Raw genomic sequence first — 16,444 nt, forward strand, 5'->3', positions numbered from 1 at the left:
TCCCCCATTAGCTCCTGCGCTTCCCTGGATGTCACCGATCCATCCCTGCTTGCACTGACCTTCACAGTCGTAACCACCGAGCGTCCCCATCCCCTTCCACAGCTGAGACGGGGCGAGCCAGGGCGAGGCACCCATGGGCGCACGCCTCCTTATCGCTGCAGGCGTGGCTACCCCCGCGGCCCTTGCTGCATCCCCTGTCCCGGGACACCCGGCGTTTACGCGCTGTGACTCTTTCTGCCAAAAAAAGGGCCTGGTGTCAGCCCCCGGCTGCGTGCTTGTGTTTGGGGCGGGCGGGTCAGGGAGCAGCACTCCTTCGGGCAGGAGCTTCGCCAGGGGCAGGGGGGTCCCCCAGAGGCAGGAGCATCCCCCGGGAAGGAGCGTCTCCACGCAGGAACGTCCCCCGCGGGCAGGTGCGTCCCGGGGCAGGGGCAAGCGGCAGCGCCGCGCTCCGCCCGCCCGGGACGCGCCGTGCCCGACGGGGCGGGCGGAGCGCGGCGGCGGCGCCGAGCCGTGCCGAGCCGTGCCGTGCCGTGCCGTATGGGAGGAGCCAGCGGGCTCCGCCGCCCCTGCGCACCCCCCCCCACCGCCGCCGCATTTCGCGGCCGGCCGCCGCGGAGCAGGGCGCGGGGGGGGATGATGGATCCGCGGCTGCGGCTGCTGACGCCCCGCGCCCGCCAGCCCGCCGTCAATGGAGGAGGACGTTGAGACCCGCAAGATCAGCAGCAGTTTCCTGCGAGACCACAGCTATGCCACGGAAGGTGAGCGAGTGCCGCGGGGGCGGTGGCAGCAGCCCCTGCCCGCCCGCAGCAGGTGGGGGCCGCCCCGCGCCAGCCTGCGGCCCCGGCCCCCCGCCCGCATCGCCCCGCATCCTCCCCCGCGGCCCCGGCCGCGCCGGCGGGGCCGCCGCTGGAGCCGGGGCCGGGCACCGCTCCCCGCCGGCCGGGCCCGGCCGGGCCGGGCCGGGCAGCCCCGCGGCGGCGGGCGCTGGGGAGGGTCGCGGAGGGTCCGTGCCGGCTGGGCCGTTGCGGCTGACCCGCTCCGGTGACTCAGCAGCGCCGGACCCGCTGGATTCCCACCGCCCTCCCGCCGGGGTGGGCTCCCCCGAGCCGGGCTTGCGGGGGTCCGGCCCCCCGCACGCCGGAGTCGCCGCGCTCAGCCGGGCTGGCCCCTCGGTGGGCGCGGGGGCGGGCGGGGAACCGAGAGCCGCCCGCCCGCGGCAGCGCCCTGGCTGCAGCCCGCCCCCCCCCCAATCCCCCCTAATCCCCCCCAAACCCGGGGCGCGCGGGGAGCCGAAGCGGGCCGGGGCCGAAGCCCCCCCGCGCCTTCGCCCCTCGCCGGGCTCCTCCGACGCCGGGGGCGGCCGGCGGGCGCGGGGAGAGCCCAGGCCCGTCCACAGCCCCTTCCCCGCCGGAGCGGAGCCCGCGGGGCCGCGGCCGCTGCCCTGCCAGGGCCGGGCGCTGCTGGTGGCTGCTGGGCGCACGGGGAGCCGGGGGGCTGCGGGCGGCCGCGACTTCGAGATGCGCTTCATCAGCTTATGGCTGCATTAGTGGCTTCCGCAGACAGCCTGTGACTGTAGCTGTGTTTGTGAGGTTGGGAAATAACGGCAAGTGCTAGTGCAATTCTTGTTACGGAAATTAAATAGTTGTCTCAGGGCTGGTTTTTCTGCAAGCCTCTGCAGGAAGAAATACGTATTCTGACTCGTGTGTTGCAGAGGCGAGGAGATGCCAGAACTGTTAGACGTGGATAATGTCATAGCCCCGGCTAAGCTTACGGGTGCATTTGAAGGCGATTTCCCGTAATGGCTCGGGGAGTGGAGGAGATGGTGTGGCCATGTTCAGTTCGGGCATTGGAAAGTGAGCTGCAGACTGCACATGACGCTGCAGCCTGCCACAAAGAGGCAGGCTCCACCAGCGGAGGTGGTGAAGGAGGGATGGGGTCGGAGCAGCAGCTGCCTCTCCTGTCCTTCCTGACAGCCAAAGAGCTGTTGACTTCACATCAGCTCCGTCATAACCTCTGCTCCCTTGCGTCAGGAGGAAAATGCAGCTGCTGAAAAGCAAAACCAAATCGCCCCCATTCCTCCCGGTAGCACTGACCCCTTACAGGAAACTTCAAAAAACAGTCTCCATGCCAGAGAGCCTCAACAAGCTTATTAATAGCTTAATTAGTAGCCAAAGAGGCTTTCCCTTACTGTTTCATTCTCCTAAGGCTCTAGAGGAAGCCAATGTAGGACCAGACTTCGGGAATTTTATGACTGCAGCACATGGCTAAAGGAGGGGTTTTCTAGTGGGAAAATCTTCAGCTTCGTGTAGTAATGGAAAGCTTTGGATACCTGATGAGCCACAGAAAATGTTCATATGCAAGTTCATGTTGCTTGTGTGTAGCTGAAATGTGAGTGCTCGGTGTTGACAAGCCCCAGAGGCAGGGGAGGTGATGGGTCGGGGCATCCCTGGCTCTGCTGCTTGGGGCTGGGAGACAGGCAGAGGCCGTGCTGGCCTCCTCACGGCCAGTTTGCCAGCACAGGGGTGGAGGGACGTTTCTGCTGGGAGGGATGGCATGAGCCGGTGCTTCCAAGGGGCTGGTGCAGCCACGATGGGGCTGAGCTCCCGTACTTCCCAGTCGCCTGGCTCGCATCACCTTGTGCTGTGGTCCATGGAAGGATGAATTTGCTGTTGCTGCATTATAAAAGGCAGCTGCAGCAGCCAGCAAATAGAAAATGGGACTGTAGCTGCCCTGTTGTGACCTGCTGAGAACCCGGTTTTCCGGGTCGGGAAGGATGGAGGGTTGAGGTGAGTCTGCAGTGATTTCAGCCCCTGACACCGGGAGGTCTGGGGATTTTCCAGCCCAAGGTTTCAGTGATAAGATCCAGTCCATCTAGTAAGCCGTGGTGAATTTCCCCAAGCTATATGCTGGTGTTTTCAGAAGAAGAGCCTTGTGCGTTGTACTAGAAAACTATAGCAAACCTTGCCATAGAAATGAAATAGCCAGAAGTCTTTGTGCAGTAGGTAACCAACTAAGCCAGGGTGATCCCCGTTGCTGTGGCGGGGCTGGAGGAGGTACGTGAGAGTATTTAATGGCTGCGTATCAGCTGGGAGTTTCTCTTCACCTTGTGCTGTTTAGGACTTCTGATTCTCCGTGCGGTTGTTCTGCTAGAGGAGGGCTGAAAGCACTTTGAAATCGTAGGTCTTCCTAGTGTGGAAAAAAATTAAGGAAGGTAATTCACTTTTTTTTTTTTTTACATGTGAAAGCAGCATATGCCTAAAAAGATGTCGCTGGTAACCTGTCTTCTGTTTAAAAAAATAATCTTTCCAAATCCTGTTCTGAAGGTGAAGACTTGCTTTGGAAATGAAGGTGTCTGGGGTGTGTCAACTGGGGGAACAAATGGGGTTATGTAATTTGGTTTAGTGAAGTGTTGTTGTCACTTAAATAGGTCTGGTATTTTTATGCAAATGTGGGGTGAGGATGGTATTTCAAAAGCACACACTTGAGTGCCTTGTTCTTGTGTGGTGCTCAGAAGTACTGCTAATGAAGGAACTGCAGCCATTGTGCTAATTCGACTTTAGTTGCCAGGGAATATTAAGTTGCTGAGATGCAGTGCACATTCCCGGGGGTGGTGTCTCGCAAGGAGCCGGGTGAGCTGGTTCCAGGGCGATGCCAGCGAGGTTGTGTGCTGGCTCAGACCTCACAGCACTGCTCCAGAACGGCAGGTCTCACGTGAAAAATGTTCAGAAAATACGCTTGGTTTGTTCTGCTGCATAAATACATCTTCATTCGCAATTCTGCTGAGCGCCCAGCCAAAAGTAGGACAAATTGGGACTATTTGAATACAAACAAACCGTTTGAGTAGCTTCCACTTTTAGACGTGCTTGCTAGAGATGTTGAAGGGCCCTTCACGCCCCCCCCAAAGCTGTCCCGTTTCCAGTGTCTTGACCCAAAATGCCCATCTCCTGAAGTCTTCAAGCTGCGGGTGTCACCTTTTTTGTGTAGCATTGCCGTCCACCTGGCAAGTCTCTGAGTCCTCTAGGTGGCTTATAGTTGGGTAAACACCTCCAAAGGAGGAATGGTGTGAATGCCCCTTTCTACGTTCCCTGCCTTGATGAGAGTGACAGTCGTGACCGAGCCCGTGTGCTCAGTGGGTTCGGGTAGGACAGGAGCGGTGGCCATCATGGCTCAGCCCAACGGGACAACGCCTAATGATCGAGGGTGTTTCATGTCCGTAGACACACGCCCTGTTGCAGGGCAGGGTCTTTGCTGGAGGAGGGATGCTGAGCACTGTGTTAGCCTGGGGGAGGTGGGTCCCTCCTGGGGTGGGCGGGTATGGCGGCAGGGCTGGCTTGGGGATGGGGCCAGGCTGGCGCTGCCTGTCCACCACCTGCAAGCGTGGCCGGGAGCGCGGCCGCTGTGCATGTCTCCCCTCGGGTGCCTGGCTGATGGGGACATGATTCTCCTCTCCAGCTCTGTCCCTACCCACTTCTGATGCTGCAGGATGTCCTGGGCTCCATGTGGAGAGCCTGCAGGGCCTGGCCCCGCAATAGCCATGGTTGGGTGATCCTTTTGCATGGAGACATACCCCTTCCTGCTGGTATCTCATGGGACGTGATGGGTGCCCTGTGCCCCAGGCACCACGGACCTGCTCTGGGGAGGGCTGCTCCCGCCCTGCGGCAGGCACCAGAAGGAGTCTCTGGGTGGGGTGTGCGTTTTGGGGTGTGCATTTCAGCTGTAAACGTAGTGCAAATGGCCCGAGGCCCAGCGATGGCTGTAGGTGATACAGGCATGGGTGCTTCCCTGGCACCTGCGGTTCCCAGCAACGCACTTGGAGGAGGAGGAGCGGTGGTCTTGCCTGGGGGCTGCTTGAGGGAGGTGGCCCGTGGCCAGGTGGTTGTGCTGTTGGAGGAGGACCCTTGGGAGGACCTTCATCCCATGGCCATTGTATGGGCCTGCTGTAGGGCCCAGCTGTGTCCTGGGGCCATCCTGGCACCCCAAGAGGGATGTTCCTGTCTCCTGACGGCTGTGCAAAGGGAGCGTCTCCCCTGCTGGTACGGGGTCGACCCTGCTGGGGCTGCATGGTCTCAGGGATGCGCCGGCTGCTGCTGGGCGGGAAGGCCATGACACCCTGCAGCCGCTCCCCGGCCACTGCTCGGCTGCTCCCCACACTCCTTTTCCTGGGGCACTGGCTGATGCCCCAGAGTCTTTAATCTCCTTGAGGAGTGTTTCCCAACCTGAATAGATTTTGCCGTTGAGAAATGTTTCATTAAGCCTTCATTTCCTTTTCCTAGTTTAATCTTGTTACTTCCAGCTCTAACCCCCTTGCCTCTCTCTGTCATTCCCATCCCTCCTTTATCCCTGCCCCGCTGTTGTGCTGCAGGAAGGAGCCCTGATGCCATTCCCCCTCCACCCTGATGCCAGGGACGTGGCCTCATGAGTCCCCCCCACCGGCATCTCAACAGGGCCTTTGGGTACCCCGGAGCCCAAACAGCCTCCATGTACGGCAGAGGACAAGTTCAGGCTCTTTTGTTCTGTTTTGGGGAGAGGGAAGCAATCTATGCGATTAAAACCTGACCAGTTGGTCACCGATTTCCTCGGGTAGCTGGGTGTGTGTCTGTTCCCCAGGGGTTTTCCCATCCCATCCCTCCCTCTGCCTGCCTGGGCTGTGGGGGTCCGGGCTGGGCTGTGCAGCCCCACAGCTCTTGCAGGCCTTCTGCGGGAGCACGTTCCTGCCTCGTCCTTACACGGGCAGAATTTCAGAAAAAGCCTGGGGCCCTACCTGATCTACAGCCTAGGCTGTGCTGTGCTGGGTGCCTAAAAGCTTCTTCATTTTCTGGGTCAGTTTGCTAAGAGGTCTTTGTGGCAGCTACAGTGACTTTTTAAAAAATCTATGTGTAGTCCCCAGAAAAGCATGAAGTGAGGTGTTTTCCCCCAGTGCTGGGTTCAAGGCGAGAGCTGTTGAGTATTTTTGTTGTCCCAAATGCTGTGAGTTGCTGTTTGGAGATCATCTGGATTGGGATTTAATTAATCCGGGAACCTCCTTGAAGTTGTTGTTTTATCACATAAGTACTTTGATTACGAAACACAATCCCATCCTTTATGCTTTTTATTTATATACATGTACTGTGTTTAGATCTCCCTTCCTCTCCGTGAGCCTGTGTTCTAGCTGGGTCGGAAGGACCCATGGACATGTCTCCTTCTGTCTAATCTGGGGATCAATGCAAGCAGAGCAGTATAACTCAGCTGTTTGTAGTGCACTGCGTCAAAGCCGACTTGGGGATGCTTTAATCCACAGATTAATGAGAGAATAGATGTGCCTGGGGACTCTAATCTAGGGATTACCGAGAGGACTGGGAGCAGGTAATGATGCGACTTCAACCCACCCCAGATGGGCCTTGAGAGTGCCCAGTCACTGGTGACGGCATCTGTGGGGCTCGCACCTATCTGCAGGGGACGGGGCTCAGCGTCTCCCCCTCCCCGTCTCTGTGCAAGGACTAGGTCGGGAGCTGCTCCCTCTGCAATGCTGGGGAAAGATGGGTTGCTCCCAGCAGTTACTGACAGCAATGTGGAGTGGTCTGGCCTTAAAACCCGGCGTCGCCCCAGTCCCTGTTGCTGTAGGGGTCTGTCTGCTCTGGGGACCAGCGGCATTCGAAACCCAACGCGGGTCTTTCCCTTAAGCCTGTGGCCCTGGGACATGCTGTGGGTGCTCGTACGGTGAGCCTCGGGGTGCCAGCACAGGACAGCTCGATCCTCAGGTTTCCAAATGGGATTGTGGGACTCGGTGAAGTGGTGGTGGAGGCCCTGGGGCTAACGCAGTGGCTTTCCCCATGCCCCTCCCGTCCGTTCCCCTCTGTGCCTACCTCTGTTTTGTGCCTCCTTTTGGACATCCTCGCTCCTTAGCCACCTCCTGCAGTGATGTATAGTCTCTGTAGACCACTGGTGTCTCATCAGAGGTGTCGTTGGACACTTGGGGTGATCTTTCCGGGTCTGTTGCACTTGTGCTGTCAGCTGCAAGGAGGTTGGCAGGTGATGCAAAGAGTTTTGCGCTCCTGCTCTGTCCTGCAGCCATCGGCATGTGCATGGCGCTGTGTGTCATGGCAGGGGTCTCCCTTGGACCACGCAGGGCAGAGGCACAGGGAGCTCCGGTGGGGAAACCTGTGAAGGTCTGCTGGAGCAGCAGTCACATGAAGGGGAGCAGATCTGGGAAGCTTTCCCGTGGGATAGTCAATCCTTGTGATCTTTTAGCAGCTGCAAGAAGAGACTGGACAAGGTCATGAAAGCTGTCAAGGTTTACTAAACACAGAGGGACCACCTCTGGCTCAGGAGGCCCCTGAGCTGCATGTTGTTAGAAGGTGGGAGAATATTAGTGGAAACATGTTAGGTGGTTGCCCTGTTTGTGTGCATCTCCTGTTGTCCGCTGGAGATGGGATACTGGGCAGGATGTGCTTTTGATTTGACCCAGTATGGCCTTGCTCTTGGACAAGGTTCTTGTGGTCGCTTGTGTGAGCAAGAGTTTACAGGGCTCTGCCAAACTCCTAATGCCTCCTCCCCAAAGAGCCGGTGAGATCTTATGCCTGGAAAGTCAGTAGGCAGTAGGGCTTACTGGCAAATGCCGTGGCAGACCAGGTAATCATCAGCTACCCTAAACTCTGGGAGTTAGAGCAGAGGCGTACCCCTGCCAGGGCTTGGTGGTGGTCGGCTGTGGGAATAAAGGTTCGTGGAAGACATCTTTTGGGAACATAAGTCCCAGCTGCTGGGGTTGCTGGAAATGCCACTGGTGTGGGCTGGTGACTCCTGTAACCGCCGTGAGACGCGTGTGCTGGCTCGCACAGAGGTGAGGCCCGCAGAGCCGTGCACACGTAGCAGAGCTGAGGCGTGTTGATGTGGCAGGATGCTGATCAGGCAGGTTAAAAATAGCAGCTGCTTCCTCCCTGCTCCTCCCGATCTCGGCTGTGCGGCTGTGACCAGGAGCTGGAAGCGCTTACGCCCATGTGCTGAGCAGGCACAAAGCCCCAGCTGCAGTCGGGGCCGGCGCAGAGCTCAGGTACCGCGGGGAGCGCGCTGGGCAGTGCCACGCAGGTGCCCGCCGCCGCGGGGCTGGAACGGGGGTCCGGGGGGCACAGCGATAGTGGAGCTGCTGCACGGCAGGTCTTTCTGGAGCTGGTGGGTAAACACCAAAACACTCGCTGACTTCTCATCTCGGCATCTCTGTGTAGTGCTGCCGTGACTCCTGGATACCCGGCAGCCCTGTGCAGTGGCACCTGAGCTCCTCGCAGCCCTCCCAAAGTCCGCATGAGTTAGGGGACTGGCGAGTGCCCTGCCCTGGAGCTGGGGAGCCGAGGCAGAGCAAACCTGGGGCCGGCCCGGGCATGCTGTGCCTGGCCCTAGCACTCCTGGAAAGGGTGAGGTGCAACCGTGGCCATCCTGCCCCGATGCCGGGGCACTGGAGCCCAGATGTGGAGACACTCGGTGTGTTGTTCGTACGTTGTCAGAAATGCTGTGCACAGCTTGCATCCCTGCCGCCCTCCCCAATAAAGGCGTAATTGAGCCATTAGAGTCAATGTCTCCATTCAGAACAGTTGTTCCAGCACTGGTTGTTATTTTTCTCCTGATGCATTGTGAGCCTGATTTCTTGAGGGGAAACATTTGAAGTGTCTTTGATTGAGCGGTTTTGTTCTCCCGTAGCAGCTGCAGTCATGGACGGAGCGGGGAATGGTACTGCTCCTCTTGCACGGTACTGCTCCTCTTGCACCGTGCCGCTGGCCTTTGAATCATTCTGGAAGCGCAGGCACAGATTAGCAGGACCTTGCTCAGCAGTGAGCAAAGGGAGTCCTGGGCACTGTTGTTATCCTTGACATCCTTGTGTCATTCCCTGTCAGGTTTGCAGTTGCATGCGGCAGTTAACTGAGTTGGGGTGATTTTTTGTGTTGCCCTCAACAATCCAATTTGGCAGATGGTTCCTGACCTGAATGAACTGCAGCCCCTCTGTCTGCTAGGCACAGCATGGGTGAGCATGGTAGGGTGACAGGTGGGTGGAACAATTGGAGGTAGCGCTCTTCATGATAGCTTTGCATTTTTGTTGAGGCTTTTCTATAACATGGGTGTTTTCTATGAGCAGTGCAGACTTTACGCTTTCCCTGTGTCAAGTCCAAACCTGTCCTGAGCTGTTTGGTTCTCTGAATCCATCCGGTAGCACGGTGTTGCCCAGACAGGGCTTGCCCATCGCAGAGCTGGGTTTCTGTTGCAAGTGCTCATGCTGGCTGGCAGAGGAGCACGCTGCCTGTCCCTGCCCGTGCTGGAGGATGTCCCAGGAAGTCGCCTGCACCTCGTCTCAGGGATGGAGGCTCTGCTGAATTTGTGAGAGGAGCCGCTTGGCCCCTGCCCAGAGCCTAGCCGGGCATGTGTGAAGGAAATGCCAAAGCAGCTGCCCCTCCTCGGTGTCGTACCCGCTCCGGGTTGGCGTGAGACCTCCCGAGAACCGCTCGACTGGGAGGGTTTGGAGGTGGAGCAGCCCTCGAGCAGGAACACAGCTGCCTGCTGAGGGGTGGCCCACGATGCTTCTGTTGCCTTTTAGTGTGCAGTGAACGATGCTTCTGTTGCCTTTTAGCGTGCAGTGAACGGGAGTGACAATTGCTGGGAGGGAGGGATGGGGCTGTGACCCCCAGGGTGTTTCTGTGTGGGAGGCGACTCTTTTTGGGAGTGGGAAGCGTAGCCATCCCTGGCACAGCGGGTCCTGGGACCAGGCAGGGGGCTGTGCAGTTTGTGTGGCTTTTCTGTTTTTTTCAGTCTTTAACTGCTTAAGCCTCCTGCAATCAAGCCCTCACTGCAGCTTCAGCTCACTTTGTTTCGGGGTCAGCGAGGTGTGATATGTACCTTGGTAAGAAAGAAAAACGCCAAACAGGTTAGGAGCTTTGTATTGCAGCCCTGGAGTCCAGGCAGCAGGGCTGGGGTAGGGAGTGGAGAGTTGTTTCCAGGCGGCTGGCATATCCAGAAAGATCCTGCCTCCGTTGCAATGCTGTTTGTCTGCATTGCACAGAATTGTTCTGCAGCCTTTTTGTTTCCTTTAAAAACTGTTTCCTCGCTTGCTTGCGTGCAGCGAGTCAGCTGTTCAACAGCGCACGATGGACCATCTCTCCTAATGCTGCACTAAAGCAGATCCTGTGAATGGAAAGGTAACCAAAATAGAAACCAGAAACCAAAATAGACAACTAATCTCCCATTTCGATCTTCTCTGTCCTGCATTTCAGTTGATTCCCTAGTGCAGTCATAAAACACGACCATTATCTCAGCTTCCCAAGTATGCAAACAAATTGCTGTGATTTTCCTACCCTTGGATCAGTCCGTATCCATATTCTCTGAATAACAATAAAACGTTAATGGAGATAAAGACTGTTATCTCCCTCATGTCTATTTTGTCATTGGAATAACAACTTTAAATGTTAAGAGTGCTGAGATTTATAGATGCCAAGCCTGCTCAGCAAAAATAAATCATGTTCCATAGTGCACATTACCATTTATTGCTGCTATATTAGCTGAAGCCAGAATGGGTGTTAACCCTGTGATAACATCCTCAAAGGGGATTTTAAATAATTTTGTAGTTTAATTTAAAAATTCTGTTGGCTGCCTGGTTCGATCTGCAACTCATTTTAGCGCAGGGTTATCGAAGTGGAAACTGTCCAAAATGCTGATAACAAGCTCCCCAAGAAGTACGGCAATGGGAGAAGCCCCGGATCCTGAAACAGCCACTGTTTCAGCTGCAGCTTCAGTGAACCCAGCCCCACACACGTAGCTTCCCGAATATGGTCTTTTCCAAGGTTTTGTAGACTTTGGAAGACCACTGTTTTTTTTAAGCTTCATCTTGGTGTTTTCATTCTTGATATAAAAGTCTTCAGTGACATACACATTGATAGCAAGATATGGGTGACCTGAGCCGGTGTGGCCCTGCAGGCGGCACCATTTTGGGTAATGCCCTGCCCTCGCCCAGCCCTGGCACTCTGACCTCCCTCAGGGATGGGGCGATGCCCCGCTGCAGCAGCGCGCGGTGACAGCCAGCTTCGGACTGGCATTCTGTGACCAGTGCCGGATGCTCCGGGTGTCCCTTGGTCAGCCCCCAGCTGCGTCGCGGCGTTGGTGCTGCCTGCCATGCCAGCTGTGCTGGAGCCGAGGGCAGCGTTCAGGACCCTTCCCATGTGCTGCTGTGTCACCAGGCAGCCCCAAAATGAGCAGCGTAGCCTTGGTGGTGAGTCATTAGGCATTTCCGTGCATTCCCTTTGTTAGGTCTGTGAGTAAAGGAAAAGCAATCTGACTCTGATGAAAAGCAACCTGTCTGACGAGCACAGGCATTGGACCAAATACTGAGCAGCAGCTATTGACAATTCATTTCTGCCGCCAGTCTCGTAGCAGTTAGCAGCTGATGAGCAACATTAGCTGGGATGACAGATTGCTTCACTTGCAGGCTGAGTAAATTTTACCAAGTGAGAAGGGGAGGGAGGTCAGGGGAGTGCAGAGGAGCCAGTCCTTCCACCTTGCGTTGTTTACAGCGCACACTGATGAATCTGTCTCACCGCAGAGCTTAGGCTGATGGGTGCCAGATGCTGACCGGCGGGGGGGGGGGGGCTGTAGCTTGTTCAACACCTGGCTCCTAACCATTAAACTTGCTCAGATGCACGGTGCAGAGCACTAAGTGCTTGTACTCTGGTGTGCGTGGTGCAGCTCCTGTAAAAACCTACTGCCAGGAAGAGTGCCCATCTCTAAGCATGGAATTTCAGGGGCATGGCAGCCCTACCGAAGATGCCTCGAGTGTGCAGGTGTGGGGCTGTTCAGCCAGCATGAAACTGCCTGCAAGAAAATGAGCTTTGCTTCCTTGGCACCCCTGCTCTGTTGCTGCCTGACGTGGTGTCCTGAAAGTCGGGTGCATGGCGTGACCCTTGAGGCAGGAGGGGAGCACCAGTGATGGCTCTCCCACCATACACTTACCTCCAGACAGGGCATGTCCCTGCTGCTCCCAGTCTCACTGGAAACCTCTACAGCAGCTGGGGGGACTACTTGGAGAGCCCAGCTCCCTCTTTACTTGATTTTATCACCATCCTGCTTTCTGGGTGCTATTGAGAGGTCATGCTGCTGGTGTCCAGCTTTGGCTATTACTCTGGTTTAAAAGTTGTAATAAAACTGTGATAGAGCAGTGAACAATCCAGATGCCGCTTCAGCCCTTCACACATGTCTCCAACTCCTTTGTGCGGGGCTCAGAGAATTGTTTTCTCTTTTTTAGCCACTTCATTTTAAGGGAAGCGCTTCATGATGTTCTGTCGTAAAATACAGTTGTGGGTCCTAGGTGCAGATAGCTGGGCTATCCGCATGAGCTCTCTGAATGTCAGGATGAGAGCTCTGCCCTGAGAAAATGAGGCACACTTGATGTTTCCTGAGCAAGTGAAATGGCTCTCGTGACCGTTGTTGGTCTTTGTTCCACTGAGACAACAGGGTTGTCCAGGGGAGGGGGAAGGTTGTCACCCAACCACCTGCAGCAGGAGATGATCTTAAGCAGAGTGTTTTAGTGGGGTGCATAATTCACATGAGATGTAGCAAAAGGGAGCTAAACATTTCACTTTTAATCTGAATTTTCTGAACACTTACAGAATACATATAAAATAAATATAAAATTAATTCCTTTCTGAATTATGTGTATCAACTGATTTCCACCTGTCTGGCAGGTGGAGGAAGCCTCCATTATGAGCAGATTATTTTGTGACTCCTGACTCAGGACCCTTGCACTTGCTGTTTCAGAGCAGGAGATGCGGTCAGCTGCTGGAGGTTAGACGTCAGCAGAGGTGAAAGCACGGCAAGGTGTCCGTGGAAATGTGCATCTGTGTGGGATCGGGAGAATGGAGGATGGAGAATTAGAGAGGTGATTTCTGAGAACCCTCCCTCACAATCCCTGAATAAACTTGGCCTTGGTTGCAGTAGGCTGACAGACCCTTAATTATAATAACAGCATGAGCAGTGTTGCATTGTAACTGGTTCCCCACTGAAAATTTCTGGCTAGCAGGAGTGGTATGCCAGATGTCTACTTCTGATTGCCTCTGGTTGTGAAGATCAGTTCGGGGGTAACGCTCTCAGCTGGAGGATACAAATAATGCAGGTATCCAGGGGTAGCTTGGTTTGTTTGCCTGGTTTCTTGGCAAAAGCCAGAGTCGCATTGCATAGGCCCATCAAAATCTTCAAAAGAGTCTCTGCAGCAATTACCTTCTGCAAAAAGTCGTTATGTTAGAAGACACTGGAGTGAGTGGGGATCTGTGCGTCTCCAAACAGTGATGTACTGCTGAATTTTGGCTAAGTTTTGGAGATGTCCCACCACCCCAGCCTTAGTTGTGATCTCTGAGCTGGGGGTTCGTGCAGTGTGATTTCAGTCTACTGAGAAATGGCCACATGAGGAGCATGGCTGGAGTCGTGCAGCGATGGGGTCCTGACCACCCCTGGCAATGCCTGTGAGTCCCAGGAGCTTTGCTAGGCTGGAAAACACACTGAACGATGCTCTGAGGACTGTGCTTTTTTGCATCTGTTATGCTCTTTGTGTCAGCATAGAAAGCAGCCTGGTGGCTGGGCAGTGGGAGAGAGTTGGAGGCACAGTTGTGGTGAGGAGTCTCCGGACTGTTGCTAGCACATGTGTTAGGCTGTGGTGAGTGAGAAAGCCGGAGAGAAGCCACCTCTCAGCCAGCCTGGCCCAACAGCGGGCGGGCTGTCATGCTGCTGGCACCCTGAAGGTATCTACTGGTTTGTCACATTCAGCAAAGTGCAGCTGGAAGCTGCTCTCCCACAGTACCAGCTAGGTCTGAGTTTCCCTGCAGCCAGAGTGTTTTGGTTATGGAACTTGTTTCATACTGTTGTTTGACACCTTGATGTAATATTTTCATTAGGAATCCTGCAAAATACAGCAGCTTGGTGTTACAGACGAGGCGCCTCCAGCTAGTAACAGGTTATTAAGCTTTTTTCAGCAATGGAAGTAATGAAGAAGCATCCTTTATTAGTCACTGGGCATAAAAATAGTCAAAGGTCAATACTTGTGGCGCTAACTGGTTTAATTCACCTAAGACTGTGTTTGTGATGCCACGCAGAGATCACCTCGTAGTCAGGGCTGTCTCTGGTGTCAGTGGAGCCCGATCCATTTCTCCCCACAGGTCTCGAGATGATCAGAGTTCAGTGTTCACTGTCGGTGCGGTGCCCATCAGGTGGCAATACCGTCTGCTGAGAGACTGGTACGGCGATCCAGCCCAAGTCAGGCACTTGGGAATCCGCATCCGGCTGTAATGTCGACAAGATAATAGCGGGTCCTGGTTCTCATCTAGCACTCCTTTACTAGCAGGTCTCAAAGCACTTTGTAAATGAGATGAAGCTTCTTGCTCGTATGTTACAGATGTATTTACCGATTCTTACCCATTAGCGTGCTTCCAGGCTGGGTGCTGATCCTGGCAATGCTGCTTTGAAGCCAGAGCTGAAGTCTGTGGTGTTACCTTGTCTGTACAGGGCTCTTCAGAGGAGACAGTGAAGTCTTGTCATGTTTGGACATTTGATCTAATGTAAGAACTTTCTAATTAGGATGTTTATGAGTTAATCACGTGTGACACTTTGTTTGCTCCCTGCTGCAAGCCTGAGATCTGTGTGAGGATGTGGGGAAGTGGATCATCCTTTTTTTGGCTTTGTGTCACCCTAATGCATTATCTCCATCTGGTTGTCTCCTCCCCCCTCGTGTCCCTCAGCTGGAAGTAAGTGTGTACCAGTGGCTATTAATAGCTGAATCCTGCAACAGTCTGCTCTTGCAGATGGGATTCTCAGCTTCTGAAGCCTAAAACCCATTACAAATAAAGCAGTATGCTGTGTGGTCCTTAATACAATTAGGCTTGCTATAAGTTAAGTTCTCAGGGCCAAATGCTGCCCTCAGTTTCTGTGTGAAGGTTGCCCATTAGTGTCCTGGCCTGCAGATCCCAACCAGCACATCCCCTTGTCACTCGTGTAGCTGATGATAAGGACGCAGCCGCAGTGCTTCGTCACCAGCACTGTCTGTCAATACAGATGCGAGATCCTGGTCCTGATGCCTCTGGCTGTGCAGTCCTGATGTCCCATGTCATTTATGGCACCAGGGCGGGAGAATTGTTGCTCTACAGCTTGTCTGTGTTGCTTGAGGACACTGGCTGTTGAGGGCTTCGCCTTTCCTAGCTTCTCCTGTAGAGAGAAGCAATCTCTCCCTTTCTGATGGGGGTATTTCACCTGCGGGAGGAGGCAGAAGGGCAGAGCATTTCTGGGACCCCCTTTCTCAAGGGACAAGCAGCTGTGAATCCAACAGCCCACACAGCTAACGGCAGTTGGTTGTGTCTTCACTTGCCACCTTGCATACCCATCTGCTTGACTGCACACACATAACACTTGTCATTACCGCTAGTAAACCTTCTCCTGCTTGCCAGGCTTGGCACTTATTAGGAGGAAAAAGGGAGAGAAAGGATAAACTGCCTTGGCCTGGGAGCGGTTGGGAGGCTGTGTTAAGTCTGTGTAGGACAGCTGAGGTGAAGCAGGTAGAACTCCCGTGGCAGGTTCCCGGGCAGGAGACTGTCCCCGTGGTTGGGTGCGCTGCCACAGGCAGCACTGGGCAGCCTCACGAGGGGCACGTGGAGGGCACGGCAGGACAGCAGCACTGCATCAATTTCAAACGCCAGTGGCTGATAATGTCACAGATCCAAAGCTGTGGACTTCTGCATTTGTCTTTGCTCTGCTTGGAGTCTTGGGAACTCTAGTTAATTTTATTCCCCAAACTGCGTTTTGCCTCGTCTTTCCGTAACTGTGTCAATCTGTTGCTAAAGTTACAAACCCGTGACATTATACTACAGATCATTCATAGATCCCTTGCTTGAATTTCACACCTCCCTGCGCTGTTTGGGAACCTGGAGGGCATCCTCGCCCCGCTCACACAAAGGCAGCTCCATCACTGTTTCTTCTCAGGGGGCTCTGGCCCACCCACGGCAGCAGTGAACATCTCCTCAACGGACTGACAGCAGGATTAGACCATTTGCTTCCACAGTACCATCAAGTGGAGCAAACAATGACGTGACTCTGTCCTCATTGTCTGTGGCTAGGGTCTGTCCTCACATAGACTGCCAGGCAGCACCCCCAACCCTCCTCCTCCTCCTTTGTTCATTTGCAAAACAGAAAAAACCGGTATTTCTCTGCCTGGTGTATAACAAGTACGAGGTTCCAGTACAACAGTCCTGAGCTGCAAAACCAGGAGAGGTGGGGCTCTTGTGAATGTGTTACTTAAAGTTATTCTATGAAAAGACAGAAAAATCTGTGAAACCTATGGAGATCCTTCCTGAAGGGGAGTCGGAAACATTGCAAAGTAACTGATAATGCGTATTTCGAGAGAACTTCACCCACTGGGCCTGTAAGCTTCACAGAGTTTCTGTGGTGTAATATTCATTGC

At 54.8% G+C, this 16,444-nt stretch overlaps 1 protein-coding gene across 5 annotated transcripts in view; it reads left to right on the forward strand.

Annotated features, from left to right (window-relative positions):
* The window catches only part of PPP2R2B (protein phosphatase 2 regulatory subunit Bbeta), a 118,137-nt gene that overhangs the window by 43,055 nt on the left and 58,638 nt on the right, over positions 1-16,444 (forward strand). The window contains exon 1 of one of the 5 annotated variants that reach the window (XM_075056547.1): positions 575-758. The exons of the other annotated variants lie outside the window; for them this stretch is intronic. Coding sequence (XP_074912648.1) covers positions 689-758 — 70 coding nt within the window. The 5' untranslated portion in view covers positions 575-688. Of the gene's footprint in view, positions 1-574; positions 759-16,444 lie in introns of those variants that run through there. 5 annotated transcript variants of the gene reach the window in all.

Source organism: Buteo buteo, chromosome 24 (genome assembly GCF_964188355.1).
Source record: "Buteo buteo chromosome 24, bButBut1.hap1.1, whole genome shotgun sequence".
Classification (NCBI taxonomy): domain Eukaryota; kingdom Metazoa; phylum Chordata; class Aves; order Accipitriformes; family Accipitridae; genus Buteo; species Buteo buteo.